Source organism: Anomaloglossus baeobatrachus, chromosome 1, assembly GCF_048569485.1.
Source record: "Anomaloglossus baeobatrachus isolate aAnoBae1 chromosome 1, aAnoBae1.hap1, whole genome shotgun sequence".
Lineage (NCBI taxonomy): Eukaryota > Metazoa > Chordata > Amphibia > Anura > Aromobatidae > Anomaloglossus > Anomaloglossus baeobatrachus.
In genome coordinates, this window is record NC_134353.1 from 757,460,763 (window position 1) to 757,475,822 (window position 15,060).

Here is a 15,060-nt window from a genome sequence, read left to right on the forward strand (position 1 = left end):
TGTACGCATTTACATCTTGACGACGAAGGAAGTTGTGCAGCGTGCAACAGGCCAAAACAACAGAGTCTATTGATTGTAGCTTTAGGTTAATCGGAGTGTGGAAAAGTCTGAAGCGGTTGGCCATGATCCCGAAGGCATTTTCTACTACCCGACGTGCCCTTGACAAGCGGTAATTGAAAATGCGTCTTTCCTGCGTAAGAGCGTTTTGTGGAAACGGTTTTAGAAGATTGGCATGAAGTGGGAAGGCTTCATCGCCGACAAAAACAAAATTAAGGTTTCCTGTGGTCTCAGAGTTGGGTGGCAAGTGCAGGGCACCGTTCTGCAAATGCTCACCAAATGCTGTGTGCTCCAAAACACCACCATCAGAAACCCTGCCGTTCATGCCAACATCGACATTTATGAATTCATAGTTTGCATTAACAAGGGCCATCATTATGAGGCTGAAATAGCCCTTGTAATTGTAAAAATAGGATCCGCTGTTCCGTGCTTGCGTGATGCGCACATGTTTTCCATCCAAAGCCCCACCACAGTTTGGGAACTGCCAGAGCTGCTCAAAATCCTTGGCAATTTTATTCCATGGCTCCACTGTTTTAGGAAATTGATTATCGCTGCGTAGACTGCGAACAATTGCATTACATGTCTCAGGAATTATTACGCTGAGCAGGGACCTTGAAACAGCAGCAGAAAAATGCAAGTCTTGGAGGGAGCGTCCTGTGGCCAGGAATCGCAGTGTGACTGCCAATCTTTCATCTGGGGGGACAGCAGCACGCATCTTTGTATCCTTTCGTTGAATGAGTGGCGTAACTCTTTCCAGTAAAATTTTGAAGGATTCCTCTGACATCCGCAGATAGTTGCGGAAATCATGAGGATCCTTCTCCTGCAGCTCTCTGATAAGTTGCATGTGTGAGAATTCGGACCTCCTCTGCAGCCACTCTGGTCCACATGCGCCGCTTTCGCTTTGAACGCCTCTCTAGCATCCGTGCCTCATCTTGTCGCCGAGCTTCCTCCACCAGCATTGCAGCAACTACAACAGCACACTGCATATCATCCATGATGTGAAACTGCAAAAATAAAACGAAATAAGAGAATTTTCAACAATATGTATGTATATTCCTATATACCGGAATATAAAAAATATAATACTTCCAGCTATGTAAATAAATTAATATAACAACTATAATACTGCCCCCTATATACAAGAATATAAGTACTATAATACTGCCCTCTATATACAAGAATATAACTACTATAATACTGCCCCCTATATACAAGAATATAACTACTATAATACTGCTCCTATGTACAAAATTATAACTACTATAATACTGCCCCCTATATGCAACAATATAACAACTATAAAACTGCCCACTATATACAAGAATGTAAGTACTATAATACTGCCCCCTATATACAAGAATATAAGTACTATAATACTGCCCTCTATATACAAGAATATAACTACTATAATACCGCCCCTATATACAAGAATATAACTACTATAATACTGCCCCTATATACAAGAATATAACTACTATAATACTGCTCCTATGTACAAGAATATAACTACTATAAAACTGCTCCTATGTACAAAATTATAACTACTATAATACTGCCCCCTATATGCAACAATATAACAACTATAAAACTGCCCACTATATACAAGAATGTAAGTACTATAATACTGCCCCCTATATACAAGAATATAAGTACTATAATACTGCCCTCTATATACAAGAATATAACTACTATAATACCGCCCCTATATACAAGAATATAACTACTATAATACTGCCCCTATATACAAGAATATAACTACTATAATACTGCTCCTATGTACAAGAATATAACTACTATAAAACTGCTCCTATGTACAAGAATATAACTACTATAATACTGCTCCTATGTACAAAATTATAACTACTATAATACTGCCCCCTATATGCAACAATATAACAACTATAAAACTGTCCACTATATACAAGAATGTAAGTACTATAATACTGCCCCCTATATACAAGAATAAAAGTACTATAATACTGCCCCCTATATGCAACAATATAACAACTATAAAACTGCCCACTATATACAAGAATGTAAGTACTATAATACTGCCCCCTATATACAAGAATAAAAGTACTATAATACTGCCCCCTATATGCAACAATATAACAACTATAAAACTGCCCACTATATACAAGAATCTAAGTACTATAATACTGCCCCCTATATCCAAGAATATAACTACTATAATACTGACCCAGAATACAACTATAATATTGCCCACTATATCCAAGAATATAACTACTGCTCCCTGTGTATAAGAATATAAATATTATAATATTGGTTCCCTAAGTACAAGAATTCAAGTAGTACAATACTGTTCCCGTATACAAAAGTACTATCCTATATAAAACAATTTCAAAGCATACCTACCTTTTCAATCACAAGGTCTGATGAAAGATCCAGAAAACACGACACACTAGCGACGCCAAACAGAGAATGTAGTTCGTAGAACAAAAAATAGAACTTAAAGAATGAAATCACAGTGACGCCTTCGGCAAGGTACCCAATCGGAACGCTGTTGTAACCACCAATCGGAGACGTAGGGGCGTTGCAAAATAGAGCGCAAAAACACGCCCTTATCCTGCCTTCAGCCCTACGTCACTGTTTTCAGCGTCGTAGCGATGGTCGCTGCTGTGGTGTCAAATACAAGAATGCAGCGCTTATCAGCATGCGCAGCGGGATAACAGCGATCAAAAAATGACCTGGAACATTCAGGAGCGAGCAGCGATTTCGCAGCAGGGGTCTGATCGTTGTTATGTGTCACACTTAGCGACGTTGCTGTTGAGGTCGCTGCAACGTCACAGAATATGGTGACGTTGCAGCGACGTCGTTGTCGTCGTCGTTATGTGTGACACCAGCTTAAGGTGAAATAATCTTTTGTCCTGCACAAAAGTTCATCATTATCAGGAGCTTGTGTAAACAGGACTTTTACATCCAATAACAATGGCAGCCATTGAAACTGAGCGATCTATAAGATATAAGATAACTTCACAAATCACATGATCTATTCTTGAAATATTCATATCCATTAATAGGCTTATACTGGTGTAATAGAATGAGGATGTTCACTTATTTGTAAAAAGAAGTCTATTTTCTATTAAAATTGATAAATCAACTGCTTTAGTTCCTATTTTTCAAAGACCTAATTGGATAGAATGTATTATGTTTTTTAGATAACCGGTGTATGGACAGGAGATTTCTACCAAATCGTGCTAAACAATTGATTGCCTTGGCAAGCTTTCCTGGTGCCGGAAACACATGGGCACGACATCTAATAGAACTGGCTACTGGCTTCTATACAGGAAGCTATTACTTTGATGGATCATTGTATAATAAAGGTGGGTTGAAGCATAAAGTTTAAGTACCTAAACAGATTGTAGGATTGTGATGGGAACTTTCCGCCTTTCCAGCTGTGTTGTTAAGTGCAAGTGCTCAGGAAAGGTCAGCATCTGTGCTCTGTAAAGCTACCCAGACAATAAATAATACATCCGCAGACTGTTCACATAGAATTTATTTGTAAGATTTCTAGAGCAGAGAAAATAATCAACTACTTTTACATATAATGAAGTGAAAAATAAAAAGTATATTTTCTGCATTGTAGAAAATCTAATTTGCTGGCAACAAACTGAGAGTGAAATTATATTGCACTCCTCTGTGCCGTACAGTAATATTAATAATATTGGAATATCAAATTATATTTTAGGTTTTTTTATATTGTCATTATATTTTACTAAACTTAAGGGGGCTTTACACGCTACGACATCGCTAATGCAAACTCGTTGGGGTCACGGAATTGGTGACGCACATCCGGCCGCATTAGCGATGCCGTTGCGTGTGACACCGATGAGCAATTTTGCATCGTTGCAAAAACGTGCAAAATCGCTCATCGGTGACATGGGGGTCCATTCTCAAAAATCATTACTGCAGCAGTAACGAAGTTGTTCCTCGTTCCTGCGGCAGCACACATTTCTCCGTGTGACACTGCAGGAACGAGGAACCTCTCCTTACCTGCCTCCCGGCCGTTATGCGGAAGGAAGGAGGTGGGCGGGATGTTACGTCCCGCTCATCTCCGCCCCTCCGCTTCTATTGGGCGGCGGTTCAGTGACGCAGCTGTGACGTCGTTGTGACGCTGAACGAACCACCACCTTAGAAAGGAGGCGGTTCGCTGGTCACAGCGACGTCGCCGGGCAGGTAAGTAGTGTGACGGGTCTGGGCGATGTTGTGCGGCACGGGCAGCGATTTGCCCGTGTCGCACAACAGATGTGGGCGGGTACCCACGCTAGCGATATCGGTAACGATATCGCAGCGTGTAAAGCGGACTTTAGACGTATTTATTCTGTGTTCAGTAATATAATAAAGTAAAAAAATAAAAATAGTAATAATGATACCAGTGCATGATATTATAAATAAATGATAGGTGCCCATATAAAGTAAGTATATACTTCTAAATAGGCCACTAGTGTGTTGTCAGTAAAGTTACATTATAAGGATCTGGAAATAGGTCAGATGCCTCCGGAGTGATTGACAGCATTGGTCAGAGGACATGTCTTATCTACACGGCTTTAGAAGAAGGAAATTTAGGATTACAACAATATGGAATATGAAGATTATCTGAAAAGATCACTATGGATGCATGATTATTTTAATTTGGGTTCAACCCCATCCATGGAACATATTTGTAATAGTTTTTATTACCTCAATATAATTGTATAATCTTTTAAGGATACATTGTAATTATAATTACCGTATTTTCTGGATTATAAGATGCGCTTTTTTCACCCCAAAACTAGGGGTAAAATGGGGGTGCGTCTTACAATACATATATGGCTTACCAGATCATAGGAGGCAGGGTCAGCAGTACTGAGGGCTTGGAAGAACAGTGGAGTGGCTCAGGAGGGTCACAGGACAGGGTGTCTCAGTGGCAAGTGCATTGATCTGACTGCATCGTTAACGCGATAGACTTCAAGAAAATGGCCATAAAGTACTATTCTGCGCATGCGCCGCCTCCGTGGCCATTTTCTTGAAGTCCATCTCGTCAACTGCGGGCAATTTAATGTAGCCTGAAGTCAGATCAATGGCACCCACCACCAAGACACCCTGTCCTGTGACCCTCCTGAGTAACTCCACTGCAGTGACATCTCTGCAGCCCGCCGGCAGATCAATGGTGCCTACTGCCGCCACAACATCCCTGAACCACAATATTGCCGACCCTCCTGAGCCGCAACACCCCCTCCTCTGAGCCCTCAGCACCGCTGACCCTGCCTTCCGTTACCTTCCTGAGCCGCTCGTCCACCACCGCTCCCCCCAGTGAGCATTAGGATTAAGATACACTAGTATTATAAGACGGACCCTTATTTTAACATTAAAAATTATTTTTTTCTATTTTTCGCTTCTAAATTTGGCGTGCGTTTTATAATAGAGTGCATCTTATAAAATTAATAATACGGTATAATTCTCTCCACTTTAATGTACGTTTTAACCATGGTCTGATTACCACATTTGGCTAAGAGGATATGCTTTCAAAGGTTAAATGATTGACACCACAACCATTTTCTCTCCATGTGAGAAAAACGGTCTGTTTCTGCTATTCAGACTCTGATCAGTGGGGTCACTTTTTCTAAGAGTTGGAGAGAGAAAAGAAAGTTTCTCCACCTTCTCCATTATGTCAGCCCTTGAAATTCAGACTGCACTTTGATGTCATCCCAGTGCAGTCCAATAGCAATTTTTTCCATGGACTCATAGACTTGCATTGTCAATTTTGATCTGATACTCGGATCAGAATTGTACATGTCACCAATATGAACTGACTAGTCCAAGGAAACAAAGAAATAAACAGATATGTACATAAGTCCAAGTGCAATCCATCAAAACCACAAATTGTACTCGGACCAGAAAATTAATCATGTGGACAAACTCTAACAGTGTTTAAAAAGCTTCTAACTTTCTACCAAACTTTTAAGCAGCATTTTACATTTTGGAATCAAGGAAACATGTAAAATGACAGGTACAAATAAGTTACATTTACAATAGAAAAAAGTGATGGTGCAGTGGTACAGTAGACACACAGGGTCTTAATTTGCCCCAGCAGGGCATGCCCTTGTATTAGCAAAGGGATTATATATATAAAGTACATGAATCAGATAATCAACAATATATGGGCAATTTGCAGTCCAGTAGCTCATCATTCTGCGTAATTCCACCTAGTTTTTGTCACGCTGTACAAAAGGCTAGTAAGACATAGTACAGCATAATCCCCACTAGGATGCAGCAGAGGAGTGAAGGAAAGACAAAGTAACACTGTAACAGAAAGGCAGCTGAAGTATAGCAGAGTAACTTCAGCAATGTTAACAGGCGAACCACCAGGGGGCAATAGAGTAGTCAAACAGTCAGGGTCTAGCAAGGAAAGTTGAGTTTGCAGTCGCAAAGGGAGGATCAATATCAGAGTAAGAAAACAGAACCGAATCGGAAGCCGGGAGATCAGGTATGCAAAGGGAAACACAAACAACAGAGAGGAACAGGTCAGGGCATGGTAACAAGGAGTCAGATCAAACAGGAATTCTCACCAGAGCAAGTCACAGGCTGCAAAGCAAAACTATAACCAGCACAGGAATGCAGGTTCAGAGACCATATATAGTGTCTCCTGAAACCAGAATGAGGTTAATGGGAGTTAACCCCTGACATGACCAGGCTGGGTCTGTGAAACTCTGGAGTGGAGAATACCGGTTCTGGATCATTACAGTTTTGAGGTGGACTCCTTTCCTCGTGGGCCCCTGTGTGACTGCACAGGTTGCATCAAAATATAATTACAATTTATCATGGAAATCTGAATTATGACTGGGAAATGTATGGACCAGGTTGACATGATAATTACATTTTTATATGTTAACTGAAAAATGGTCATCAATTATGATGAAAAAATTAAGTCCACAAAAATTATGTATGCATGTGTAATGCAAGGGTAGTGATGGAATGATCGGATTGCAGGCCAGCAAATGCAATATGCCAGACACACTTTGTGCTAGCCGTCATGCAACTGTACACCTTAAAGGGCTGGGGTACTTTTCACCCACCCTCTGGTCCTGGAGGGGGGGACTTTGGTAGAGCCCTTCCCAGGTGACAATAGCAGGGTGGCTGGTAGCTGGGCACACAGGTTACAATCAGATCAAATGCACCAAACCCAGCAAGGAAAGTAGTAACCACTAAATAGGTATTAGGTAAGGCTAGGGACTAAGCCAAAACCAAAAGACCAGATCAGAGAACCAACCAGCAGAAAAGCAACTAATAACATTCCTACCCAAGCACAACTGAAAATAGTCAGCACTGGCCCAGAGGAGATGGTGGGTTTTAATATCCCTCTCATGGATCAGTTGACACTACTGAGGTAACGCCCAGTCTCCACCTTGAACCTAGAGATGCAAGGAAGGGGGTGAGGAAGACTAAATAGAAGGAACCTCCCAGCACTCTGCTTAACCAGGAGACATGGCATCCTATATAACCTGGCAACCGCTGACACTAGACGACCCAGCGTCCAAAGATCCCTGAAAAGTATAATTGCTGGGAGCGATGGCGCCTCACCTCCCAGCAATACCACATCCCAAAGAGAGTCTTTTAGAGCACAAAATACGGCCAGAGTGAGCACCTGCACTAGCTCAGGCCCCTGGAGGTGAAACCCCACCCCTCATGGCCAGCGAGGGGTGATAGGTGACCTAACGGAAAGCTGGAGTCTGCCCAGGAGTGCGAGGGACTCACTTGGGTGAAGAGGTATGAGAAGGATTAACCCCTGGAGACCTACCATGAAGCCCACCAACATGCATATCTCCAGACCTCACAGCATATAGCATAAAAATTATCAATTATTTACTTATACTGTTAAATTTCTTCTAATACATAAGAATAACCTGATTATAGACCATTGTCTAGTGATAACTGTGTTTCTAACGCAAATAAACCTTGATTGAGGAAGATAGACTTTAGCATTTGTTTACTTCTTAAAAAAGGATAACCTGGGTCATGCAGTACTGAACTCATATGATCCCATTTATAATCAAGCAGAAGAATAAGAACTTGTTCTACTTAAAGATATTTATCCCTCTCATGGATCAGCTGACACTACTGAGGTAACGCCCAGTCTCCACCTTGAACCTAGAGAGGCAAGGAAGGGGGTGAGGAAGACTAAATAGAAGGAACCTCCCAGCACTCTGCTTAACCAGGAGACATGGCATCCCATATAACCTGGCAACCGCTGACACTGGACAACCCAGCGTCCAAAGATCCCTGAAAAGTATAATTGCTGGGAGCGATGGCGCCTCGCCTCCCAGCAATACCACAACCCAAAGTGAGTCTTTTAGAGCACAAAATACGGCCATAGTGAGCACCTGCACTAGCTCAGGCCTCTGGAGGTGAAACCCCACCCCTCATGGCCAGCGAGGGGTGATAGGTGACCTGACGGAAAGTTGGAGTCTGCCCAGGAGTGCGAGGGACTCACTTGGGTGAAGAGGTATGAGAAGGATTAACCTCTAGAGACCTACCATGAAGCCCACCAACATGCATATCTCCAGACCTCACAGCATATAGCATAAAAATTATCAATTATTTACTTATACTGTTAAATTTCTTCTAATACATAAGAATAACCTGATTATAGACCATTGTCTAGTGATAACTGTGTTTCTAACACAAATAAACCTTGATTGAGGAAGATAGACTTTAGCATTTGTTTACTTCTTAGAAAAGGATAAGCTGGGTCATGCAGTACTGAACTCATATGATCCCATTTATAATCAAGCAGAAGAATAAGAAGAACTTGTTCTACTTAAAGATATTTACCTGCAATCTTGCAAGGAATCTTCAGCCTTGATTACATCTATTCATTGAAAGCCCTTTCGTCATTCTCTCTACCTCACAATGAAATTATGATTAGAAATATTTCTTGTAATTTACAAATGTCAAGCACCGTTCAGTGAGTATTCTGGGCTGTTTTTTGCTCATTTGACGAAGCAACAATGTATCCAGGCAACTATTAGATTAGCCACCATGCAACTCTGCTGCCTAGCATAACTCAGAAAAACAAATTACACATCCATAATTGATGTAATACAGCTACTTACATCTTATGTTTCCCCTGGCTAGAATCATTTGCTTAAAGATTGTTTGTTTATTTGCTCATAGTTCTCCTCTCTCTGTCTCAGAAAGGACTTTGGGTCATTGATAGAGAATTGGGATCTGTCAGCACAAACAATTTCATTTCTATCTTAAATGGATATGTAGAAAATGAGCTTGAAAAGCAAATACAATAAATGCAATTGCCTGCTTCCCTTGCAAACAATGATAGAAGATTTATCAAATAAAACATTCAAAAACTGCCTGAAGTGAGAACATTTTTTTACTGCCTAAACGTAACAGTTTGATGATAAGGAAGTTAGAACTATACTAAATTAAAATACTAGACGAGCACACAAATAATCTATAAAGTACAGTGCAGCTCTACTGATAACTGAGAACCAAAATTTGGTTACATTTGACTTCATCCTTTCTTCTGAAAATCAGTCCTGATTATCTTCATTACCTAATTATATGTTAAAGGGAACCTGTCAAGTAAAAGCCTGCAAATTTGGGGTTAATCTGCATATTAATAGCAATGTGAAGCTGCCTGGTGCTGGCACTGAAAGCCCCGCTGCTGGGAGGAAATTATCTTTATTCCTTCCGGCAGCCTCGGGCTTTCAGTCATAGGGGTGGCGTCGGGGTAGCTTCAGTTACCACTTTGTACATAGCACAGCACAACAAATAAACACTTTTTGTCTGCTACTTGGCAAAAACCATGTGCGCTATACTAAATCGAATGCGCTGAATCCAAATCTGAAGTTAGTTTTTTTGTAGCACGTCAGGATATTAAGTTATTCCAATTTTTGTGAAAATTAAAATAAGCAATTAATAAAGATACAGAATCGTAATGTCCCACAGTTTCACAACATGTATTATCATTTTTATTGAAAAAGAAGTATAGGTAAATAAACAAAAAAAAAAAACTTTATTGAACACTGTCCAACAGTTGTCTGTAAATCTGGTGTCAGCACTCCCTATATATAGCCATAACTGGTTAATGCTGACATCAGCTCCCAGACATGTCTGGACATGTCTGGATAGGTCCTACATATAGCCATAACTGGTTAGTGCTGATATCAGCTCCCATACCTGTCTGGACATGCCCGGAATATTTTCAACAATGCCTGAATAGGTGTATGGCCTTTTCTAAGTATAACTCAAAATCTGGACGTGCTGTGCAAATTCTGAGTTCATATTTGGAATCAGCATGTTCAAATTAGTAAAGAACACATGTTTTACCCTCAGTAGCAAAAACATTGTTGTGCTGTGTAGTCAGTGGTGGCTGTAATCATACCCCCAGCACTGACTGACATCTGGCTCAGCATTGGAGCTGACTGTCAGTCACTGTTGAGAGGCAAGGTTACAGCTGCCGCTTTAGTGAGCAATGACTAAAGCTCATTGCCACCCCTATGACTGAAAGCCCGAGGCTGCCAAGAGGAATAAAGTGTATATCCACCTGGCAGTTGGACACTATTAACCTACAGATTAACCCTATATTAGCAGGTTAATAGCATATTTACCTGACAGGTTCTCTTTAAAGGAGTATTTCCATCCCAAAATGGTACAGTATATTACCAGGACATGTTTGTGGGAGTCGATAAACAGATACTAATATTATACATAATAGTTTAAAAAAAGTAACAATTCTTGTCCAATGCAATGTAGGAATTATCGTTAAAAATATTGTTAATAATGAAAATATAATCTCATAACCAGTACACATTTTGTATGCTCTGCTACATAGTACCCATAATATTGTAAAAACTATATGGACAATGAAGGTGTAAGACTGTAAACAGACTATCTTTATATAAAAAAGTGAAGCTATTATAATATGATGTTTTGAAAGTATTGCAAGGGTTAAAACAGAAAATTCAGGGCTACCTGTCTTGTCACAATCAATCTGTTGTTTATTTACTATGTTTGTTTAAGCAACAGGACTCTTGTCATTGCTCAGGCTACAAAGTCATGTGCAGGGCAGTCTGACACGCCCCATCCTCTGATTGATACCTCACTGTCAATGTAGTCTCCATAGAGAGCCTGGTCTGGGCAGGAGCAGCTCTCTAAGCTCTGCTAGATGCTAAATCTAAACATTCTGATTGTGTCAGAATGGCTGCAGCCAGTAATCTAAGTGATACATCATTAGATTCATGATCTCTATTCCTTCATCATGTTGCTCTCACATAAACTAGCAAAAACCTGCTGACAGATTCTCTTTAAGGCTATTTTCACAAGGTGCATTTTTGCTGCATTTTTTGGCATGGCTTTTTCATTTTATGCAAATAAATGCAAACAAAAAGCTGCTTTTTACAATACCAGCTCTATCAGATTCTAATATTCTCATGCACACACAGACACAGACCTGCTTTTTTATCCTTAAGGAAATGGAAAACTGCTATGTTTTTGCGGCATTTTTTAAAGAATCAGCACGCAGATTCTTTCAGTGTTTTTGTTGCTTTTTCCATCATTGAAAACAATGAGAGTGAAAAAACGCAGCTACGTTTTTTGATGCATTTTTGCTTCTTTTTTGCTGAATGAAACAAACTTTATTTAAACTGTACTGTAGTCAAATGACACAGAAAAAAGCGCATAATAAAACACAATAAAAATGTAGCTTTTTTACTGTCAACAGATCAGGTTTTGCTGCCAAAAATAGCTGGAAAATGCTTTCGGTGAACATATTCCCTTAAAGTCATTCAATTATGTAATTTGTCAAAAGTTTTGGCAAGAGCTTATTTGTAATATATATTGGGCAGGCTTTAAAGGGGAGAGAGACCACTGGAGAAACGGGCGCACAGTTTGCATAAAGACTCATGAAAGTGGAAGGAAGGAGATTGAAGCCTTTGATGCTGCTGTTTTACTTATTCGGAATCCATACAAAGCATTAATGGCAGAATTCAACAGGAAATATGGTGGACATATTGGATTTGCATCCCAGGCTCACTGGAAAGGAAAAGGTAACGATTTATTCTTTCTATGAAGTCTAAAAGTTGGATGTCTTATGTTATGTATTCAGTGCGACTCCTGTTATAACCTGTGGGAAAAATAAAGTTCCATGCAGCTTTCTAGATTACATATTAAGATATGGATGTCTCTTGCTTGCGACATGTTCCAGAAAATCCTATCTGGACCTTTTCTGGTAAACATTTTTTGTTGCTAATTAGTGTAAATTTGAGGGACATTTTTCTGTTAAGCACTACCCACTTTTTTGAATATTTACGTAATTGGCAGAAAAGTAACAATTTGTAGATTAGGTGAGAGCTTTGTGATTCCTCTGTACAATAACTAATATAACTTAATAATTATGAACATATCAATCACTCAAAGAGGTTTTTATCTTTTCTAACCTATTTTTGCTAGTAAGTAGCCCCCCACAAAAAATGTGCCACCGATTTAACCTCCACTGAGACTTTCAGAAATCAATTACAATCTCTTGGAAAAACTGGTAGCAAGTATTCAATTTCTTTTTAGTATGGTAGATGAAGCGTTTCATGGTGTGCATGTAAATCAATGGGTTATCCATGTGTACAGGCTTTTTGTAGCTGCTCTCTTCTGCTTATTGATAGGAAACCAATGATATGGTCAGCTAGTTGGGGAGATGGGTAATTCCTATCCAAGTATTCATTATGCTGATAGTCCGATATTCACTAAGATTTTATTCTGTAGACTTAACAAATAGGTTTGTAATGCAGCAATCAAAATTGCACACAATAATTTTAAATAGACCACTTTGCACAAATATCAATGTTGTCCATGCGGCATTGCTTGCTCACTTGCTAACATCTGTCCAACTAAAGGGCTCGTTACACGCTACGATATATCTAACGATATGTCGTCGGGGTCACGTCGTTAGTGACGCACATTCGGCATCGTTTGACATATCGTAGCGTGTGACAGCTACGAGCGACTGTGAACGAGCAAAAATACTCACCTTATCGTTGCTCGTTGACACATTGCTTGATTTCAAAAAATCGATCATCCTTCTACGCGGCGGTTGTTCATTGTTCTCGAGGCAGCACACATCGCTCCGTGTGACACCCCGAAAATGATGAACTGTAGCTTACCTGCGGCCGCCGGCAATGCGGAAGGAAGGAGGTGGGTGGGATGTTTACGTCCCGCACATCTCCGCCCCTCCGCTTCTATTGGGCATCCACTGTGTGACGTCGCTGTGACGCCGAACGTCCCTCCCCTTCAGGAAGAGGATGTTCACCGCCCACAGCGAGGTCATTCGGGAGGTAAGTACGTGTGACGGGGGTTACTGACTTTGTGCAACACGGGCAACAAATTGTTCAGTTCTGATCACTACAAATCGTTCAGGACCATTCTTTGGTCCTTTGTTTCCTGCTGTGCAGCAAAGACTCAGTGTGTAAAGGGGACTTAAAACACTGGAAACGAGTGATGTGTCACAATATCTGTCAATCACTATTCTCTGTCAGTCGGTCTCTCCCTCTCGGTCTCTATTCTCTCTCTGTCGGTCCGTCACTATCTCTGTCCCTCTCTCACAGTCTGTCGGTCATTTTCCCCTCCTCTCTCTCACCGTTCCCCGATCTCCGGCGCGGCGCTGCACGGCATTCACACTGCTGCGGCGGCTTTTCCTCTTTTGAAAAAGCCGGCCGCTCATTAAACAATTTCGTATTCCCTACTTTCCCCGCCCACAGGCGCCTATGATTGGTTGCAGTGAGACACGCCCCCACACTGAGTGACAGGTGTCTCACTGCACCCAATCACAGCAGCCGGTGGGCGGGTCTATACTGTGCAGTGAAATAAATAATTAAATAATTAAAAAAAACGGCGTGCAGTCCCCCCAATTTTAATACCCGCCAGATAAAGCCATACGGCTGAAGGCTGGTATTCTCAGGATGGGGAGCTCCACGTTATGGGGAACCCCCCAGCCTAACAATATCAGTCAACTCCCGCCCAGAATGGCCGCATACATTATATGCGACAGTTCTGGGACTGTACCCGGCTCTTCCCGATTTGCCCTGGTGCGTTGGCAAATCAGGGTAATAAGGAGTTTTTGGCAGCCCATAGCTGCCACTAAATCCTAGATTAATCATGTCAGGCGTCTCCCCGAGATTCCTTCCATGATTAATCTGTAAATTACAGTAAATAAATACACACACCCGAACAATCCTTTATTAGAAATAAAAAACACAAACACATTCCCTCATCACCAATTTAATAAGCCCCAAAAAGCCCTCCTTGTCTGGCGTAATCCACGGACCTCCAGCGTCGCTTCCAGCTGTGCTGCATGGAGGTGACCGGAGCTGCAGCAGACACCGCCGCTCCTGTCACCTCCACGCAGCTAATGAAGACAGCCGCGCGATCTGCTGAGCTGTCACTGAGGTTACCCGCGGCCACCGCTGCATCCACACTGGATCCAGTGACAGCGGGTAACCTCAGTGACAGCTCAGCAGATCACGCGGCTGTCTTCATTAGCTGCGTGGAGCTGACAGGAGCGGTGGTGTATTCTCCTGCTCCGGTCACCTCCATGCAGCACAGCTGGAAGCGACGCTGGAGGTCCGTGGATTACGCCGGACAAGGAGGGCTTTTTGGGGCTTATTAAATTGGTGATGAGGGAATGTGTTTGTGTTTTTTATTTCTAATAAAGGATTTTTTCGGGTGTGTGTTTATTTACTGTAATTTACAGATTAATCATGGAAGGAATTTCGGGGAGACGCCTGACATGATTAATCTAGGATTTAGTGGCAGCCATGGGCTGCTAATAACTCCTTATTACCCCGATTTGCCAACGCACCAGGGCAAATCGGTAAGAGCCGGGTACAGTCCCAGAACTGTCGCATATAATGTATGCGGCCATTCTGGGCGGCTGCTGACTGATATTGTTAGGCTGGGGGGCTCCCCATAACGTGGAGCTCCCCATCCACAGAATAC

At 41.4% G+C, this 15,060-nt stretch overlaps 1 protein-coding gene across 3 annotated transcripts in view; it reads left to right on the forward strand.

Moving 5' to 3' along the window:
* The window catches only part of WSCD2 (WSC domain containing 2), a 685,960-nt gene that overhangs the window by 595,277 nt on the left and 75,623 nt on the right, over positions 1 to 15,060 (forward strand). For all 3 annotated transcript variants that reach the window (XM_075324018.1, XM_075324011.1, XM_075324026.1), the window contains 2 exons: positions 3,237 to 3,401; positions 11,922 to 12,122. In XM_075324018.1, coding sequence (XP_075180133.1) covers positions 3,237 to 3,401; positions 11,922 to 12,122 — 366 coding nt within the window. The remainder of the gene's footprint in view (positions 1 to 3,236; positions 3,402 to 11,921; positions 12,123 to 15,060) is intronic.